The sequence below is a fragment of the Diabrotica undecimpunctata genome, chromosome 2 (genome assembly GCF_040954645.1).
Source record: "Diabrotica undecimpunctata isolate CICGRU chromosome 2, icDiaUnde3, whole genome shotgun sequence".
Lineage (NCBI taxonomy): Eukaryota > Metazoa > Arthropoda > Insecta > Coleoptera > Chrysomelidae > Diabrotica > Diabrotica undecimpunctata.
In genome coordinates, this window is record NC_092804.1 from 179,848,041 (window position 1) to 179,869,509 (window position 21,469).

Below are 21,469 nucleotides of genomic sequence, written 5' to 3' on the forward strand. Positions count from 1 at the left end.
AGCATTAATTCTAGTTCTTGTCGTTCCGAGGAGATCAGGAGTATATCATCCGCATATCTAAGGTGATTTAGGTACTTTCCGTTAATACATATTCCTCTGTTTTCCCAATCTGTTGATTTTATTATATCTTCGAGGGTCAAGGTAAACAGTTTAGGTGAAATTATATCGCCTTGTCGGACTCCTCGTTTAACTTTTATATTATCCGTTATTAATTTGTCGTCCAAAATTACGGTCATGGTTGCGTTTTGGTAAATATTATGTATCAATTGTCGGTATCTTGAATCTATGCTACTATTGACCAGAGCTTCTTCCACCGCCCAGTGTTCATACAACATATCATATAAACCCAAAAACTAAAATATTCCAGATAACCACATGACTGACACAAGTAAAATGAAAGTGAAAGTGGAAACAATAGAGAATAAGAGACAAAAAAAATAGAATAAAATAAACATATTGATATAGTAGCGCAAAAGAGGCTGGAAACAAATCGCCAATAGAGCGAAGAAGCATTTTGATAAGAAAATTTAATAGGGACTTTGCCTATTACTATATTACTATAAGTAATTTTAAAAGCATAATAAGGTCTATTTAGAAGTCTAAAAAACATATTGGGACTTCTATTCAAAGAAAAGAAAAATTTCTCATGACCATATACATAAAAAACGTAAATAAAAGAATATAAAAAATAAAGAAACAATTTTTCTTTTCGGTTAAATAAATATTTGAACAGAATTGACTGTTTAACTAGTTCTCAACCGTTACTTTTTGCTTTTTAATTACTAGAAACCAGCCATGCGAATCTAAAATGTATATTTTTTACACCAATTCACCCCCCGAAGGGCGTCTCGTGGCGTGCTTGATTCCAATTTTTCTTTTCGTGATGTTTCAACAAAAGTCTCACCCTTCTAATTGGATATTAAGTCTGGAAAAGCCGTATTTCTTCTGTTTCGGCATTGTGATGCAAATGCAAATAGAGTTTTGATAACGATCGGCACGTAAAAAATTGATTTGAATTTTTGTTGATGTCTTATTTGTTATACTTTGATCTCTTGTCTTTCTTTTTTAGAGGATCATTTGAAATTTGGCTTGTATTGGCAAACATCTAAAAAACTACTAAACTAAAAAGTGAGAAAACTGCATGTATGAAACTAGTACAGCAGAAAAGACAAAAAGAGGATAAAAAATGCCTTTTAATGGAATCCACAGTTATGAACAGCATTGCAATGCTGCTTAAAATAGAATAATGCGAACGCCTACAAAGAAATGCACGGTATCTTATTAAGAAGAAGATTAATGATAATAATACGTTGTGCACTCAAGCCCATCCATCTAGATCTAAAAAAACGTCTGATAAATTCTAATTTTTTAATTTAATTTGTAAGTGTAGATTTTTTATTTGTTGTTTTTATCGTAAATGTGAAAATACTTTATCCGTCGTCCAGGATTTGTTATCTGTTAAAAAGTCTTGATGAGATGTTTGACGAGACGTAAGTGACCTTAAGTAGTGTTTTCATCTAATAATCAGCTGTATATCCACGTTATTAATATCATTGTGTATTTATTAAACCCTTAACTGGTGACGTGCCGTCAAAATGACGTATCGCAAGTGCGCGTTAATTCGGGATCCCCACTTACTCTAAATTGGTACGGTCTCAGCTCAGTACCTTTCAGTTTAGTCATCGAGAGTACATAGCAGAAATTTGTTGCCTTTTCGAGCGATATATTTTGAATTACCACGTGTAGAAAATCACAATCCGTCAAATTGACGGCACATTGCAATTCACGCAACTATTTCAATAAATTGTGCAATATAATAATGACCAGTTCACTCAAGAAAATAGAGTGATGCAGATTTTAGTAATATTGCATTACAATGGTATAACGAATGTGACAGTGACCTTGATAATTCTGACGATAGCATATTGGATAAAACTTTTATACATAGTGAGCACGAAACAGATAGTGAGCAAGAAGGCGATAACGACAGCAGTGAAGTTTTGTTACCTTCTGAAGAAACAAATACTATACTTGAAAGCGATGATAAATTTAATAATAAGATAAAAAATATTTTAATGTAAAAATAGATTCAAGTGGTCAAGCGTTCCTCCAGCAAAAAATGTACGGATTGCTGTCCATAACATAATCAAGATTCCCACTGCAATTCGTTTACCCGTAAGTACATGATTTGAAAGATTATTTTTGGAAAATATAGTTACTATAATACTAGAGTGGACCAATCAGAAATTATCTGATTGGTCTAAGGAGCAAGTATGCAAATGATAACAAGTCAGAATTAGCTGATGTAGTTGAGTTTAGAGCTTTCTTAGGATTGATATAAGGTTGAATGCTCGGATAAATGAACTTTGATCAAATAAAAGGCAGATATCGAGCAGAGTTTTATTAATTTAATCTTGCCCAAGTACTTTCGCTCCCTAGAGCATCTTCAGAGGCATCTGAAATAAGCCAAGAAACGTTTTTTTAAATGAAGAAATTAATTCACTTAGATAAAAACTAAGATTAACCTAGATAAAAAAAAAATAATTATGGGCGACTTTAATGCTAAAGTCGGTCGAGGAAAAACTGGAAATATAGTAGGAAATTTTGGGTTACGTAAAAGAAACGAAAGAGGAGACAGACTAGTCCAGTACTGCCAAGAGAAAGAATTAGTCATAACAAATACATACTACGACCTACCCTTACGAAGATTATACACGTGGACTTCTCCAAAAGATAACACCAACAATATAATCAGAAACCAAATAGATTTTATAACGATTAACAAAAGGTTTCGTAATGGAGTACAAAGTGTAAAAACCTATCCAAGCGCAGATGCAGATACGGATCATAATCTATTACTAGCAAACGTCAACATTAAACTCAGGAAACCGGAGAAAAAAGTTAAAACCACCAAAATTAACATCAAAAACCTAAAAGACGACAACTGCCAACAGCAACTAAACGCAGAGATAAATAAATTAACTGAAGGAAGCGTTGAATGGGCAGATATGAAAAAGGCCATACTAAAAGCGGGAAAGGAGGTCCTAGGCGAAGAAGAGAAAACCACTAAAAAAGACTGGATGACAACGGAAATAGTTGAGCTAATAAATGAAAAAAGAAAATACAAAAATAAAGATGAAAATAAATATAAAACCATCAAGAATAAAATCAAATATGAAATCAGAAAGACTAAGGAGAAATGTATGAACAAAGAATGCCAGGAATTGGAAGAACTCAGCAACAAACATGACACTTCAAACTTACATAAAAAATGAAAGAACTTACAGGCAACACCAGACAAAGAAGAACACTCATAACAAGAGATAATAATGGAGAAATACTTACTGAAGAGAGCAAAATAAAGGAAGTATGGGAACAATATATAATCCATCTGTTCCATGACGAGAGAGAAAATGAACAAGATATAGGTGAAGAAAAACAATACCTACAAATTTTACCCTCAGAAGTAACGAATGCCCTACAGAATGCAAAACAAGGAAGAGCACCGGATCCTGATCAAATTCCAGTTGAACTGTTAAAAGCCTTAGATGACGGTAATATAAAGAGACTAACCCGAATTCTCAACCACATATATGTAGAGGGCAACATCCCGGAAGAATGGCTTAAATCGATATTTTTACCTCTACCAAAAAACAACAATCCCAAATCATGTAATGACTATAGATTGATAAGCCTAATGTGCCACCCTTTAAAGATTCTCTTATAAATTGTTCAAAACCGAATTAATAAGAAATGTGAGGACAAGATAGATGAAACTCAGTTTGGCTTCAGAGGAGGCATGGGTACAAGAGAAGCATTATTTGCGTTGACGGTACTCTTGCAGAAATGTCGGGAATATAACAAGAGTGCATTTGTATGCTTCATAGACTTTAGGAAGGCCTTTGACCGAGTGCAGCATATGAAGTTAATAGATGAATTAAAAAACATCAATTTAGACAAAAAAGACATTGAGTTTATTAAGGCTATATACTGGAACCAGAAAGCAATAGTAAAGGTGAACGATATAGAAACAAATAATATACCGATTGCGTTAGGCAAGGATGCGTCTTGTCTCCGACGCTTTTCAACGTGTACTCACAGGTCATATTCAGAAAAGCCTTATGGGAAAGAAAAGAGGGAATAAGAATTGGTGGAGAAATCATAAACACCATGAGATTTGCAGATGACACGGTAATTATGGCTGAGAGTATAGAAGAACTACAAACTTTACTAGATGCAATAAATAGTGAATGCATTCAAATAGGACTTGACATCAACACAGATAAGACCAAATTTATGATAGTATCAAGGAGTCCAATAAATAATGAACAACTAACTCTTGGTGGACAACAAATAGAGAGAGTGACAAAATATAAATATCTGGGAGCTTACATCAACACAGAATTAGATCCAGACCAAGAGATCCGAGTACGAATAGAAATGGCAAGGGCAGCGTTCTTAAAATTCAAACAATTGTTCTGTGACAAAAATCTGAATACTGCGCTGAGACTGAGGTTTGTTGAATGTTACGTCTGGTCGCAACTATTGTACGGGGTAGAAACATGGACACTCAAAGCGCAAATAGTTAAAAAGATTGAAGCCTTTGAACTTTGGATATACCGGAGAATGTTAAGAATTCCATGGACTGCCAGGGTCACCAATGAGGAAGTGCTGAGAAGGATGGGTCGAGACAAAAAATTGTTGAGAACGATAAAAGTACGCAAGACTGCATACCTTGGACACATACTAAGAAATAATAAATATAGTCTTCTGCAGGTCATCATGCAGGGTAGAGTCGATGGCAAAAAAGGAATAGGTAGAAAGAGGAAGTCATGGCTGCGAAATATTCGAGACTAGACAAACATGACTGTAGACGAATTATTCCACGTTGCAAAAGACAGAGAAGCTTTTAAAAATGTGGTCGCCAACCTCCGTTAATGGGGACGGCATAGGAAGAAGAAGAAGATAAAAACTCGAAGTTGATGGCTGATAAAAGTTTTTATGTGATTACCGTTTTAGATTTACTTCGTCAATTGCGGCCTATCCAACAAAAATAATTATGTTTATATGTTTATAAATTTATGTTTATAACATTTTTACATTATATTTATGTTTCACTTCATTAGTAATGAAGTGAACGTTTCCTTTTACTTTAGGTTCATCGTCAGAACTTTCACTGCAATTTTGTAAAGAAACTATATTTTATGTAACACAAAATATACAGTAAGAATGCAAAACGCCAACTCTTACCTCAAACTAAAAAACTAAATGTGTTGTAAAACAATTGACTGTTGCTGAAACTGAAATTTACTGCAGAAATCCGGTTAGTGAAGTCGCTTGACAGGTTTTTGCACTAAACCCAATATTGTTGTTGACATATAAAACCCTTCATGCCTTTTGACGAGTTTCTGCACTAAGATATGTATTTCAACTTGAAGAATCAGAATCTGTATTAAACTCATTTTTGAAAAAAATTTCAGTTGACGGGTTTCTGAAATAAACGATTCAATTGATAGTTAAAAATATACAGTATAAAAACTTTTGTAAACGAGTCTTATGTAAGATAAAACAACAAAACTTCGTAGACATCTTATCTACTCTACCAGTTCAAGGCATCCCTCTTACTTATTCTTTCAACTCCTCTCTCTTTCTTTCTTAAAAATGATCAATTATTCGAATGCATCGAAGAAAACGCTTCCAAATTGGTATTTGTCGAATAAATTAATACCTTATCTTTCCACGTCCATGCACGCGATTCCCCGCTGCAGATTCAAAAGAAAAAATTCGAGCCCAACTTCGATACCGACGAACGCTAATTACGAAATCCCATTTGAGTTTTGCAACAAACTTACAAATTATATCTACGAAGCAAAAGTTTGAGAAATCGGAGCGCTGTTTGAGTGCAGCAAAAAACGGAAAGTTTTTCGAAATGATTCTCTTTGGGAAAGAATAAAACGTTAGTGGTGTATCCGTCCTTGTTCGATTAACGGAAACTGCGGAGAGGATTATCTAGTTAGTTTCCGTTGTGGTAAAGTATTAAAACAGGAACTTTTAATTTTGTAATGGTAAGTGTGTCAAAAAAAAGTTCACTATAGCGTACTGGCAGAAAATCAGCACATGCTGCACATTATATTTTATTTCTTAATTAATTTACCAAAATTGGTAGAATAAAAACGTACGAGTTGCTCGGGAGAATAAGATTTCTCTAAGGACTGTGACAAATCCAGGTATCTGATTTTTTTATACATATATATATATATATATATATATATATATATATATATATATATATATTATTCTCTTTCAGCCCCGAAGAAGCCAAATTAATTCTCTTTGGCGAAAATGTTCGACGAAACAATTAATACTCATTAGAGTGTTTCTTGAAGATTTCCCCAATATTTAAGAGTTTACGATATATATATATATATATATATATATATATATATATATATATATATATATATATAAGAGAGAGAGAGAGAGACAGATAGATAGAGAGATATAAAACAAAAGGTAAAAGAAATAATAAGTTAGACTTACTCACAATCAATTTAATTTAACTAATCGGACGACCGGTTTCGCTTTCTATAATATGCATAGCATCTTCAGGTCACGATACAAAGTTAAAATGCTGAAAATAATACTTCCATATTAGGGTGTTGTCTAATAAAGATAAAACAAAGGTAGGTGATATAAATTATATAAATTACAGTAATTATGCCAATATTACATGTCTGTGGTTTTATAAATGAATAAAATGTTTAAGCAGACAAGGTAAGACCCACAAATTATTAAAATAGTCTATTAAACTGTAATGAATTAATAAATAAACAAATAAATAAACATTACTTACATGCCGGTACTCTATTAATTGATGGTTGGAAGAACATGGTTCAAACTATCTTGTATTGTTGATTGGAGAACTCAGGTCAACTATTGTAATTGTTTAACAGTAAACAGGGAAGTTCTTGAGGAGACAGATTTTATCCAATGAAGTAGAGATAGGTGAAATGTAATTGTTTGTTTGATGAAAGTAATGTTCTATACCATTAAGTTCTTTAAAGTTATTTATATTTATTCTGGAGATATATTTATGAAATGTGTGTTATTTATTGTAAAGTAAAGAGCCTTTATTATATATAAAGGCTCCTTACTAAATAACCTGGAACATTTAGAAATATTAAAATCCCTAAAAAATCACACATCAGATACTTTAAATGCACAGTTAGAACTAGAATACACACCAGTATACTCAGTATTGATATAAAATTTAATATAAATAATATTACCTGATCTCACTCCACTTCTGGTTTCCACACCAAAACCCATATACTTATAGAATTGATTCCCCAAAATCAACTTTCATATGAGGTTTTCCATACAGTATCCATTATCTTCGTGCATTTTTTGGAATTAACTTCAACATCATGGTCAAACTATTTTATTCCAGTATCCCATATACATTCAAATACATTTGATATACTCCTTGGATTATTTAAATTTCTACATAAAGTTTAAAATATGGTCCCCCATGGATCTAATTTTTTTGTTCACAGAATTCATTAACATATTACTTTAAACTACATTTTCCTAAAACTATATTAAATATCAGTATTGAACTGGTATGGTACCTCAACTTATTTAACCCAAAATTATTATTACACCCCATCTGGTTTCGACATACACTCATTTTACAAAATATTTAATTTCAAATTTAACACGTGGTTTGATTGTTCCCAACACAACATGGTAAAGTCGTTCAGGCTAGCAGTATTAATTAAATAGAATTTTGTTATTCCTAATAATATGCAAATCTACATTTTCAAATAGAAATATTATATTTTAACTATAAACTGCTTTAAATTTGAAATTGTTCAAGTGTCACAGAAATTATTATACAAACTCACCATTGTTCATGTCGGTGTAATGATACTTCTGCTCATGGTATAGAAAAATTGAAATAAGAATAATTTTACTTTACACCGGTTTAAATAGAGAACCTTTTACCTGTTGGTATAACCTCTGTCTCCTCAAGAACTTCCCTGTTTACTGTTAAACAATTACAATAGTTGACCTGAGTTCTCCAATCAACAATACAAGATAGTTTGAACCATGTTATTTCAACCATCAATTAATAGAGTACCGGCATGTAAGTAATGTTTATTTATTTGTTTATTTATTAATTCATTACAGTTTAATAGACTATTTTACCAATTTGTGGGTCTTACCTTGTCTGCTTAAACATTTTATTCATTTTGAAAAACCGCAGACATGTAATATTGGCATAATTACTGTAATTTATATAATTTATATCACCTACCTTTGTTTTATCTTTATTAGACAACACCCTAATATGGGATTATTATTTTCAGCATTTTAACTTTGTATCGTGACCTGAAGATGCTTTGCATATTATAGAAAGCGAAACCGGTCGTCCGATTAGTTAAATTAAATTGATTGTGAGTAAGTCTAACTTATTATTTCTTTTACCTTTTGAAATGGACTCACACAAGCAACACATTCATGATTTAGATATAAAACAATTAATAACTTGCTAGAAAATCCTCCAAAGCGTTGAATTACAATCTATAAAAAAGTCTATTTACGATAGACTCAATTCTTTATGACCCATCATATCCTTCTGGAATATATTAGGAATTTAATATGTCAGGTAGTGATGCGCGAAATAATTTTATAGAATCCGTTTATGACCCTATTTCCGAAACTAATGTAATAATTTTACAGTTTGAACTTTACGAGTTAGAAAAACGTATCTCTGAGGCGTGCTAAGAAATACGGTCCAGTGAACCGAATTTTGGTTTTAAATAAAAAATGTAAAAGAAAAAATGTTATAGTTCATAGTTGGATAAATTAAATCGTCGCTTGAGAAGAAAAACTAAAGGTATTTTTAGATCACATCAATAATATACGTCATCAAATCCAGTTTACTATGGAACTGGAAAAAAACGAACAACTACCATTTTTAGATGTGTTGATAATACGAAGGAAGGGGACAAAGGACAAAGAGTGTACCGAAAACCCACACACACTGATAGATAGCTACATGCCGATTTACACAATTTATATTTAGACACGATTTAGACAATCACAAGGTTTGGTATTGTCACAAAAAACAGTAACAGTGTAAAGATTTAGCTTTTAGTGTGTAAAGACAGTTTAGTGCTTGATAGACCTCAAGTAGTACAGAAAACATAGCATCGTGGTACACTACTACTACTAAGGATTTCCACAGTTTTCACTGTCTTCCTTCACTCAACCGTTTTCTCCAATTTTCCCTGTCATTCCAGTCTCCATCTCGCAGGGTTCTTTTCTCCATATCTATATAGTCGATCAATCTATATAGTCGATTATGTCTGATTGCACTCCCATTCTCCGCCTAATCTCTGCGTTTTCAATTCTGTCTCTTTTTGTAAGTCTACAGCTTCTCCTCAGGAACTCCATTTCTACTGCTCTTATTCTACCTCTATTTCTCTTGTTTATTGTCCAGTTTTCGGACCCATATGTCAGGATACTTCTTGTCAGGGTGTTATATATTCTCTTTTTTGTCTTTATCGTAATGTTCTTATCCCACAACACTGAGTTTAGTTGTCTTATACAGTTTCTTGTTTGTCTCAGTCTGTTGTTTATATCTTCTTCTGTTGTTCCCTGGTTCGATATTATGGTTCCTAAATACTTGAATTTATCTGTTCCATTTATTTGTCTTCCCTCGTCTATCTCTAGGTTTCTCATATCCTTGTTTTCTGTTGTTAGGTATTCGGTTTTCTCTAAGTTTATTTCCATTCCGTTGTTTTTAAATTCTTCTTCTAGTTTTCTGAGCATAAAGCTGAGATCTTCTTCATCTTGTGCGATGACTACTTGATCGTCGGCAAAACTTAAGGTGTATAGGTATTCGTCTCTTACTGGTATGCCCATTCCTTCGCACTTTCTCCTCCATGGTTTGAGTGTCTTTTCCAAGAATATTTTAAACAGAGTAGGGGACGTAGCACAGCCTTGTAGAAGTCCTTTTGTCGTCTTAAATGGATTGTAGGCTTTATTTCCACATTTAATAGCTACTTTGTTTTCTTTGTATAGTGCTTTAACTGCTTTTATTAGTGTTTGTCGGATTCCGAGATCATTCATTGCTTCCCATAATTTGACTCTAGGTATTGAGTCATATGCTTTCTTTAGATCAACAAAGGCCAGATGGACCGGTCTACCTTTTGCCATTTTCTTCTCTATCAGTTGTTCTAATGTGTACGTATGATCTAGGCATGATTTTCCTACTGTGAACCCTGCTTGGTCTTCTCCAATTTTTCCTATTATTTCAGTTTCTAGTTTTTCTTTAATAATTTTCCCGTAAAGTCTACCTACCGACGATATTATACTAATTCCTCTATAGTTTTCACATTTTTTCCTGTTTCCTTTCTTATGTATGGATGTGAGGTATGCTTGTGTCCATTCCGCAGGTATTTCTTCTCCATTTAGTCCTCTTTCGAACATTCTATGTAGCATGCGGAATAACTTTTCCGTTCCGTTTTTAATTAGTTCGTTTGGTATTCCTCCGGGTCCTTTAGCTTTTTTGTTCTTCAATGTCTTGATTGCTCTCTTAACTTCTGCCAGGCTTATTTCTATCTGGTCGTATGCCCGGTCGTATCGTGGTACATTTATTAGATAAAAAGCCGAACTGATTTTGTGATAAAATGGTTTCAACGAGAAAGGACATACGTCGGGGTTTTATAAGTCTCTCAATAATTTTGGATAGGACCGATAGTAAGGTAATAGGTCTATAGTTGCATACATTCGATTTCATTCCATCAACCTTATGAAGAGAAATAATAACGGCTGCCTTTAGACACTCTGGAAATATACCTTTTATTATTCCTTTTTCAAAGGAATCATTTATTGGTGAGATCAGGACTTCCAACACATTTTTTGGGAGATTTAAGAAAATTTTTATGGATAGTCCATCAGTACTACAGAAAGATTTGCTTTTAATACTACTGATTGTTTAGAACAGTTTAGTTTTATCAACTGGTTTTATAAAGAATAAACCCGGAACCTTTTTTAAATTGAGGAGATAGAAAATAGGATATTGTTATGGCAAAATAGTTGACGTTATATTTTTACTCCCATTAACTAAGTATTCATTTAGATTTTTAAGGTTTGGAATAGAAAATGTTTGAGCTGTGTTAATTTTATTTCGAAGATCGTTTATTATGGACCAAGTTTCTCTTGCAACATTTTTCGAGCTTAGCAGACCATTTTGATAGTACATTTTTAGCTTTTTTAATAAGTTTTAGATAGGTTTCTCTGTACTTGGAGATATATTGAGTGACAAAGACGTTGATAGTAAATTCCTTGATGTACAGTAGTGAACGCATATTCTTGGCTGATATGCGGATACCTTTGGTAGTCCAGAGTTTGTGATGTTTTGACTTAATTGGTATTAAACGAAATGCCTTATTTAAAATACAGACAAGCCTATCTATAAATCACTGAAATTATAGTCCACGTCTACAAAGGGAAAGTGCCACCCATAAGTCAAGCACAAATTTTGGAATTTATGAATGTTCTGAGCGGAAAAAATCCTACTTACCGTTGGGTTTTCGGGCATGGTTTGTTTAGAGTATTAAACTTGGTATATACTGCTTCATTATCAGATAGTCCTGCATTAATGATTGTATAGCGTACATGAAAGGTTGAGAAATCTGAGAGAATATAATCAATTATGGTACTTTTTAAGTATTTGTGATTTTTTGTTGAAAGTAGTTAATTCGAATATTTATTATCAATTCACTAGATTAGAAATTACCTGGTTTATTCATACATATAATTTTGAACACAATCTATTATCAGAATCCATTACACGCCACTGTATTATCGCATAGAGTAGTTTTATTGACTCCAAGTGAGGAAAGTAAAAAATCAAATTTAGGTAGCTGATGGCTCTAACGATCGATAAAAGATAATTTTACTGCAGATGCCTGCTTTATGAACAGTTTATGATCTCTAATTAAACGTGTAGGGGATTGCTTTGTGATGTCGCTGCAAAAATCTATTCTGATAGATAAAATTCCTTTCGAAAGACAGATTTATATAGCGTCATAAGCGTTAAAGTCTCTAAAAGAGCCGTATGACGTTGTAAATCATAGTGTGCGTTATTCACTATGTAACATTTTTATTTTTCTTCAAATGTATTTCTCGTAGATTCTAAATTAAATTAATTTTTAGTCTGTCACGTTTAAAAACTTATTATTCTTTATATTCTATTCTTTTCAGTCCGCTGGTAAGATGATATCAATTGCATAAACCTTATCTATTTTAATTGGTATAAATCTAGTATATGCGGCTTTTACTGTGATTGGCTCCTTCTTTGGCTACTATTTTTGAATTATTGTCTTTAATAAAATTATTAATTGTAATCGATTTAGATAATTTGCTAATATATAATATATAATAACTAATATATATAAATATGAAAGTCAATTTAAGAAACCAAATAGACTATTATATTACTTTGATAAAGATATAGAAACGCAATTATTATATCAGCAAAAATATTTTCGAGTGCCGAGATAGGGTCAGATCACAACCCAGTATTGGTTTTAAAATGAAAATATTTAAACCGAAGAGCAAAAGATGCAAAAATCGATACAAGTAAATTAAGTAACACACTCAAAGACATCTCCTAACAAAGGAAATTCAAAGGGCATTAAAAAACAGCAAACATGGGAAAGAAGTAGTTCCAAATCAAATTTCAGAACCTCCTTTGCTGAACAACTTTAACTACTACTAAACAAGACAAGCAGTTTATGTGAAAAATATGGATGGAAATATGGAACGAAGTACATTTGGGAGATGTACCGATAGAAAGAGTTACAAAATACAAATATCTGGGAACCCAGATTTCAAAAAAATAATGATCAAACAACAGAAATAAGGGCCAGGATAAAAATAATTAGAAATGCGTTTCTAAAAATAAAACCAATTCTCTGCAATAAAGATCTTAGATGAGAACAGAGAGTAAGAGCTCTTGAGATGTTACGTGTTTTCTTTACTACAATATGGAATTGAAGGCAAGAACACATTAATGAGCTACAGTTATTTGAAATGTAATGTTACAGAGAGATGCTTAGAATTACATGGATACACAAAAAAAACGATCACGGAAATATTACGAAAAATGGGCAAAAAATACAAAATAATAAACAAAATAAAAATTAAAACGTTACAATCTCTGGGACACGTAATGAGGGAATAGTGATATAAAATGCTAAGGTTGATAATACAGGGAACGATAAGAGAAAGAAGTAGTATAAGAAGAAGTAGAGTGTCATATTTGAAAAATGTAAGGAACTGATTTAGATGAAATTCAATATAACTCTTCAGAGTAGCCTCAGATAGAGTAAAGATACTGATTATAAATAAGTCTATTCTACCTCCAGACATCAAAAAATCTTTTATACCCAGAGAAAAATAATCTCGAATTCCAAAAATATACGGCCTTCCAAAAATCCATAAGTCCAATGTTCCCCTAAGATCCATCGTCACTGCATTCAACTGCCCCACTCAGAAAATGGCAAAACATCTCGCTTTATCTTTACAACCATTAGCTGAAAACGATTTGTCTTTTGTCAAAAACTCTTTTGATTTCATTGATGTTCTGAAAAACATTTCTATTTCACCCTCAGATATACTAGTTAGTTTTGACATTGTTTCTTTATTCACCAACATTCCCATCGATGAAACCATTTCAACCTTGGACTTTAAACTTCAAATTCCCCAAGACACATTATCTATTATAAACTGCTGCATGTCTAATACATATTTTTCATTCCCAAATCATTTCTATCGTCAAATCAAAGGTGTCCCAATGGAATCTCTCATCTCTCCCGTAATAGCTAATATCTACATTGAACATTTCGAAACAGTAGCCGTCCTCATTAAATCTCAAACCCACCTGCTAGTTACGGTACGTTGATGACACCTTTGTCATTTGGCCCCATGGTAAAGACACATAAGATCTCCTTCTCTCCCATCTGAATGAAATACATCCCAGTATTCAATTCACGATGGAAGTTGAGTCTGAAGCGTCTTTGCCATTCCTTGATGTTCTTCTTCAGAAAAACCCACCTTACAGTTTTTCTATTCCCGGAAACCCATGCCTAGTCACATCATCACCCCATCCAACTCAATTCAGTTATCAACACTCTTATTTCCCGTTCTATAAGACTTAGCGATAACAATCACAGGCCTCCGAAATCAATGTAATAAGGCAAACACTCTTACAAAACGGCTACCACAAAACCGAAATCAATAAAAGCATTCAAAAACATATAAACCCCATTTCATCCAAAAAAGAAAACTTGCCGCCGGCTCAACCCAAAATCTTTCTACCTTTTCATCAATTGTTGTATACTCTACTTAAATTTTATGAATTTTAAAACTTTTTTTATAAATTTATCAAAAAACAATGTAATGGTCGACAGATTGTCTATTTTACAACTATAACCTTTTGTGCGTCTATCGTCAAATCTCAAGGAACGTAAAGTGAATAGGAAATCCGTAAAATAGTTTCGAAACACAATTCAGATAACTGCCTTAATCTGAACCTTCTATAAATGCAAGGTATAACAGACGCTGATAAAGATGTTAATAGAGACATGGGGAATCTAAAATTTGCATTCCACGACATGTCTCCTCAGCTAAGCAGAAATCGTTAGCGAATTGGTTTCTTGTACTCATACAGAGTAGATCCGAATAAAAATAAAATTAAAGACAGTCAAAAATTTCCTTTCACGCAAAAATAGTCTATGTATCTGTTGACACGTATTTCGCTTTAATAAAGCTCATCAGAACAGTTATTCATAGGCTTTCTCAACGTGAAAATTAATCCTTTCCTGTCTTTGTGAAGCAACGATAAAATGGCTTCGAAACGGACGCAATAGCGACATCTGATATTAAATCCGTAAAATAGTTTCGAAACACAATTCAGATAACTGCCTTAATCTGAACCTTCTATAAATGCAAGGTATAACAGACGCTGATAAAGATGTTAATAGAGACATGGGGAATCTAAAATTTTACGGAATCTATTTTACGGATTTAATATCAGATGTCGCTATTGCGTCCGTTTCGAAGCCATTTTATCGTTGCTTCACAAAGACAGGAAAGGATTAATTTTCACGTTGAGAAAGCCTACGAATAACTGTTCTGATGAGCTTTATTAAAGCGAAATACGTATCAACAGATACATAGACTATTTTTGCGTGAAAGGAAATTCTTGACTGTCTTTAATTTTATTTTTATTCGGATCTACTCTGTATGAGTACAAGAAACCAATTCGCTAACGATTTCTGCTTAGCTGAGGAGACATGTCGTGGAATGCAAATTTTAGATTCCCCATGTCTCTATTAACATCTTTATCAGCGTCTGTTATACCTTGCATTTATAGAAGGTTCAGATTAAGGCAGTTATCTGAATTGTGTTTCGAAACTATTTTACGGATTTAATATCAGATGTCGCTATTGCGTCCGTTTCGAAGCCATTTTATCGTTGCTTCACAAAGACAGGAAAGGATTAATTTTCACGTTGAGAAAGCCTACGAATAACTGTTCTGATGAGCTTTATTAAAGCGAAATACGTATCAACAGATACATAGACTATTTTTGCGTGAAAGGAAATTCTTGACTGTCTTTAATTTTATTTTTATTCGGATCTACTCTGTATGAGTACAAGAAACCAATTCGCTAACGATTTCTGCTTAGCTGAGGAGACATGTCGTGGAATGCAAATTTTAGATTCCCCATGTCTCTATTAACATCTTTATCAGCGTCTGTTATACCTTGCATTTATAGAAGGTTCAGATTAAGGCAGTTATCTGAATTGTGTTTCGAAACTATTTTACGGATTTAATATCAGATGTCGCTATTGCGTCCGTTTCGAAGCCATTTTATCGTTGCTTCACAAAGACAGGAAAGGATTAATTTTCACGTTGAGAAAGCCTATGAATAACTGTTCTGATGAGCTTTATTAAAGCGAAATACGTATCAACAGATACATAGACTATTTTTGCGTGAAAGGAAATTCTTGACTGTCTTTAATTTTATTTTAATTTTATTTGAATAGGAAATGTTTATAACTCATTACTGCTCGAACAATTTCAGTCTACTCGTTTATTATTTTTTTTATGAGAATATACATGCGAAAGGGAGAAACCAATGCGAAATGGAGAAATCTTCTTCTTCTTCTTCCTAGCCTTCTGTCGTCCATGTTTGGACATAGGCCTCTCCTAACTCCTTCCATCGGTCTCTATCCTGAGCAACAGATTTCCAATTTGTTCCGGCTATTCTTTTAATATCATCAATCCATCTCATCTGTGGTCTTCCTCTTGGTCGTTTACTTTCGTAAGGTCTCCAATGTTATATTGTAGTATTCCAACGTTGGTCTTTTGTCTAGCAGTGTGGCCCGCGAAGCTCCATTTAAGTTTGGCAATTTTTGTTGCTATGTCCTCGACTTTTGTTTTGTATCTTATTCAGTCGTTCCTCTTTGTATTTATTTATTAAAAAGAGAATAACCATATAGACATTATTCTTTATTTCTGATGTCCTCGATTGTTATATAGAGGTCTTCGTATATGCAGAACGCAACAAAAATCCACACTTTAAGGACCGCACTGTTCCATTCCTCCCTATGAAAAGTATGTCTTTCAAAAAACAGGTAACACTCGATATTTGTATTAATTCCATAAAAATCTGCTCTTTGATCATCAAACAAAATTCCCAGTAAACGGTTTTATCTTTCCTTTGATAAATTTTAAGTTAGTCTAACCTTTTAAACGAAGTTGGTTCAAAAAGAAAATTTCCATATTATTGTAATTCCTGAAATCTGAGAACTTCAGACATGAGTTATTCAAACCCCTGTGAAAATATACACGTGCCGATTCTCACTCGAGCAGATTTTCTCCTTTTCTTAGTCTGGAAATATCTCTGAATCGGAATTTAAGTATCTAATCGTCGTTTCTTTCAGTAATAAACTTATTGTCTATAAAAACTTTGATCTACTTTGGCATAGTCACAAATTCCTTAAAAAATATTATTTATCATTTAGTTTCCTCATTCTTAGAGAGTTCTTTCCATTTTCATTCTTTTTTCATTTTATAAAGTTCATAGCAACTAATTCTAATTAACATTAAAAAAAACCTCTCCCAAGTAAGGTTTCTTTGGCATTATTACATGGTGATCCTGCCTCCGGTATTATTAGAATCCATTTTAATATATTTTGAAGCCAAGCTTCTATATTGGCGCTATATTTTACTTTTTTACACTCTTTTCTCCATCAATTCGTTTCTAGTCATATTTACTCTAAGCAGGTTTAAATTAGAAACTACATAAAATAACTAACAAAATACAGACAATAAACGAAAACGAAAAAAGTAAAAAACTATAAGTATATCTTTCTATAAAAGATAGTAAAACAAAGATGAAAATAAAAGATCGATATTAAAATTCGATTCGTAATGATTCTTTTCATAAATTTCAAAAGTAATAAATGTCATCTTACTCAACTGATTTGGTATTCCTAGCTTTATCATTGCTTTGAATATTTCTCTTTTATTCACAGAGTCGTGAGCTGCTTGTAGTCTATAAATATGTGATGAGTATCAATGCCATATCCAAGTGTTTTTTCCAAAATTTGCTTGAGGGTTGCAATCTGATGAATTGTCGTTTTACCACCTCTGAAACCAGTCTGGTATTTTCCTTCTATCTGTTCTGCATATGGTGCCATACATATGGTGCGTATTGCTCTGTGGTTAGAGCATTCAACGATATCTCCTTTTTGTGAATGGTGCAAAATATTCCAATCATTGAGGAGGGATTTCTGTGTCTATATTTTTTTTATAAGCTGCTGTAATGCCATTATGGTATCATGATCACCTTCTTTATATTGTTCAGATGGGAAATTATTTATTCTGGGTGATTTGTTTCTGGCTAGTTTTTAACTGCATCTTTAATTTCAAGAACCGTTAAATCATCAATTTAAAGTTAACACTAAATAAATTAAAAGTTCACTTTAAGTGAACATTTTATTTTCATAATACCTACTACGACCCAACTTTAACTTAAATGGTAGAAATGTGTCAACAAAACATAATAGTGTAGCACTTTTTTAACTATTTCAACGTTTCTGTTCTCTTGTCTTAAATTACCACAATTTTTTTCTAAAAGATCACATAATTGATACGTACTTTCATATTGATACCTTATTTAAATATTAAATTATAATAAGATATTGGTTATTAAAGTTGGTTGGCTCTTGGACAAAGCTTGTCAAAGTTTTTCTGGCTGTTCGGCGAATTTAGTATTTAGTATTTTATTTTTCTTTTTGTAGTTCCTTCTCCTATAGGAGGTTGGCTATCATCACAGCTATCCGTACCTTATTGGCGGCTGCTCTAAAAAGATCTACTGAGCTGCAACTATACTACTCTCTTAGGTTTCTCAGCCAGGAAATTCTTCGTCTTCCTATGGATCTTTCACCCTTGATTTTACCTTGCATTATGAGCCTTAATATTTCATATTTCGCACCTCTGGTAATGTGGCGTAAATATTCCAGCTTTCTTGTTTTGGTGTGCTTTATGACCTCGCAATCCTTTTGTGGCCTTCTTAACACTTCTGCGTTTGTAACTCGTTGGGTCCATGGTATTTTTAAAATTCTTCTATACCACATCTCAAATGATTCCAACTTCTTTATATTATCTACTTTTAGAGTCCAGCTTTCCATTCCATACAACAAAGTCGAGAATACGTAACATCTTAAGGCTCTTATCCTCAGATCCAGAGGAAGGTCTTGATTGACAAACATTGTTTTCAGTTTTATAAATGCTTGTCTTGCAATTTCAATGCCTGTCCTTATTTCTATACCTTGGTCATTGTTTTTATTTACCCAGGTTCCCAGATATTTGTAGTTATTCACTCTTTCTACTTGTTTTTCCTCGATATCTAGCCTTCCTACTGTATGTTGCTTAGAAATAATCATGAACTTGGTTTTCTTAACGTTCATTTGTAGTCCATATTTGATACTGACTTGATGTAATCTATTTGCTAAGCGTTGCAATGCTTCTAGACTGTCTGCAAAAACAGCGGTGTCGTCTGCGAATCTTATGTTGTTTAAGATTTTACCGTTTATTGATATACCCTGTTGTTCCTCTGATTGCTTTCTTAAAAATTGCTTCGCTGTACAGATTGAATAGCAATGGGGATAGCACGCAACCCTGTCTAACACCTGTTTTGATTTCTATTGTTTCTGTTTCGATATTTTCGATTCTAACCTTTGCTTTTTGATTCCAGTACAGATTGACAATAACCCGTATATCTCGACTATCCACATTCTTTTCTCTCAACAGTTTTACGAATTTCTGATGTCATACTCTATCAAAAGCCTTTTGATAATCTATAAAGCAGACATAGAGATCCTGGTTCATATCTAGTCTCCTTTAAGCGAGAACGTTAAAAGCGAACAGAGCCTCTCTCGTTCCTAGTCATCCTCTGAATCCAAATTAGGTGTCATCTATATCTTCTTCTATTTTTTTTTTGTATAGTCTTCCATGTCTTATTTTGAGGAATATCTTAAGTGTGTGGCTTAATTGGGAAATTATAAATAAAAATAGTATTTTATACAAAAAAGTTATTCTATCTCTGGGCTAACAAAACTTGTATGTATAGACTGATTAGACTGATCCTAAAATCTTTTAAGAGCAGTTCTCAGAATTTTTGTCTTAGGCGTACGCTTTGTAGCACTAGAGTGAGTTTTTGGGTCTAATAAAATTTCACATTTATTTATTAAATCTGTCAGATAATATATTTTTCCTTTATATAGATATTCCTTTAATGTTAATGAAGTCATTCCCAAAGTTGGTTTTAAAAGAAAACATTGGTTATTCAGAACTCTTGTTTTACCATATAATTGAATGGCAAAAACATAAGCAATTAAATAGTTCTTGAGGAAGTTCTATTACTGAAGTTTGCTATTTAAAAAAGCCATTATAAGAGAAGAACAACCCGTAAAGGTTAATTGATTACAAGTAAAACGCCAAAATAATTAACAGTTTCAGAATAAATATATTTTCCCTCTCAAATACTTTCTGATCCGATGAATAAATTTATCCCTATAAATTTAAAAAAAAACAGAAAACCGGCAGCGCCTTTGGTGGCTTTCATACACACCCCGGACATACAAATCTCCCTTATCGAAATTTAACCTGATGCTTTTTGCTCCAGAGTTAAGACTCACACAGGACCCGTGCAGTTCATACTGAATTAATGCCCTTAGTCGGTCAGATATACTGGCTATGGGCTATTTATGTTCTACGGTGCCAGGCCACAAGTCTTAAACACCCTCGGCATTTACAGAATCTAAAATTTCTTGCGAGCCGAGGGTTGTTTACGAGCTCAGTGGAGGGTTATCGTCGGTTAAAATGTTAAAAGTTTGTATTGCGATACTCAAAACTAATAAATACTAAACTTTTACAAAGTTAACATGTAAATGATCGATGAGAACACCAAGAAAAATGCATTTACTGAGATATTAAAGAGAAAATTAAAATAAGGCGAGCAACTAAAGCACTAAAAATTACAAAACCTACCAATTTTTCGCAGCAAGACGAATCGCAATGCAATTTTTTGCATTCGATTTAGAAAAAGTGCCTGACGAAGCAAATTCCAAATATATTAATATATTATAACAAAATAATGTTGTACTCTACCTAATGCTTGAAAACGGAACGAAATTAAATTTCTAGGAGTGAGAACGGTTGAAGTAGACCTTATTACTGATTTGGGTTTATTCAGAGCTTCAATTCCTTCTGCAAATAGTCAAGGTGTCTACGATTGTGTAGAAATTCAAGATAAAAACGACAACGACTTTTTTGGAAAAGGTGTTCATAATATCAATTTAATAATAGGTCCGGAGCTTCTAAAGCAAGAGTTTGACGTCAAGGAACAAGAGAAACTTGACCAGTTCTTAATAAACCTTGATGGTACAGAGGATAAATTAAAATTTGGAGAAAATCCCTTACTAAGAGTTTCTCTAGCTGTTTGTAAGGCAGAAGCTGCTAAAAGGGATCTACCGTTATATAGACACATAGCTGATTTAGCGGATGTAAAGACTGTTGTGTTTCTGGTTCCTGTTTTTAGTGTTATGATGGGCGGAGAACGAGCGAGCCATAAATTGTCATATAAGTAATTCACAATACTTTCCACAGGAGCTACATCGACCGCAGAAGCCATGAAGATGGGGACAGAAACCTACCATTTCCTAGCCAAAATTCTTCGGGATAGATTTGAAGTAGCAGCAAATACAGTAGGTGACAGTGGGGGTTTGTTCCAACAAATACTAAAACCACGAAAGAAGCACTTCAGTTCATAGTTAGGGCTATTCAAGCTGCAGGGTACACTGATAGGGTTCAAATTGG

General features: G+C 33.1%; 2 protein-coding genes across 2 annotated transcripts in view; both read left to right on the forward strand.

Annotated features, from left to right (window-relative positions):
- The window catches only part of LOC140435297 (EGFR adapter protein-like), a 651,983-nt gene that overhangs the window by 10,309 nt on the left and 620,205 nt on the right, over window positions 1-21,469 (forward strand). The gene's annotated exons all lie outside the window — the stretch shown is intronic.
- LOC140434006 (alpha-enolase-like) lies at window positions 1,472-21,240 on the forward strand. Its single transcript, XM_072521973.1, has 2 exons — window positions 1,472-1,490; window positions 20,798-21,240. Exons 1-2 carry the CDS (start codon window positions 1,472-1,474, stop codon window positions 21,238-21,240), a joined length of 462 nt encoding a protein of 153 aa, XP_072378074.1.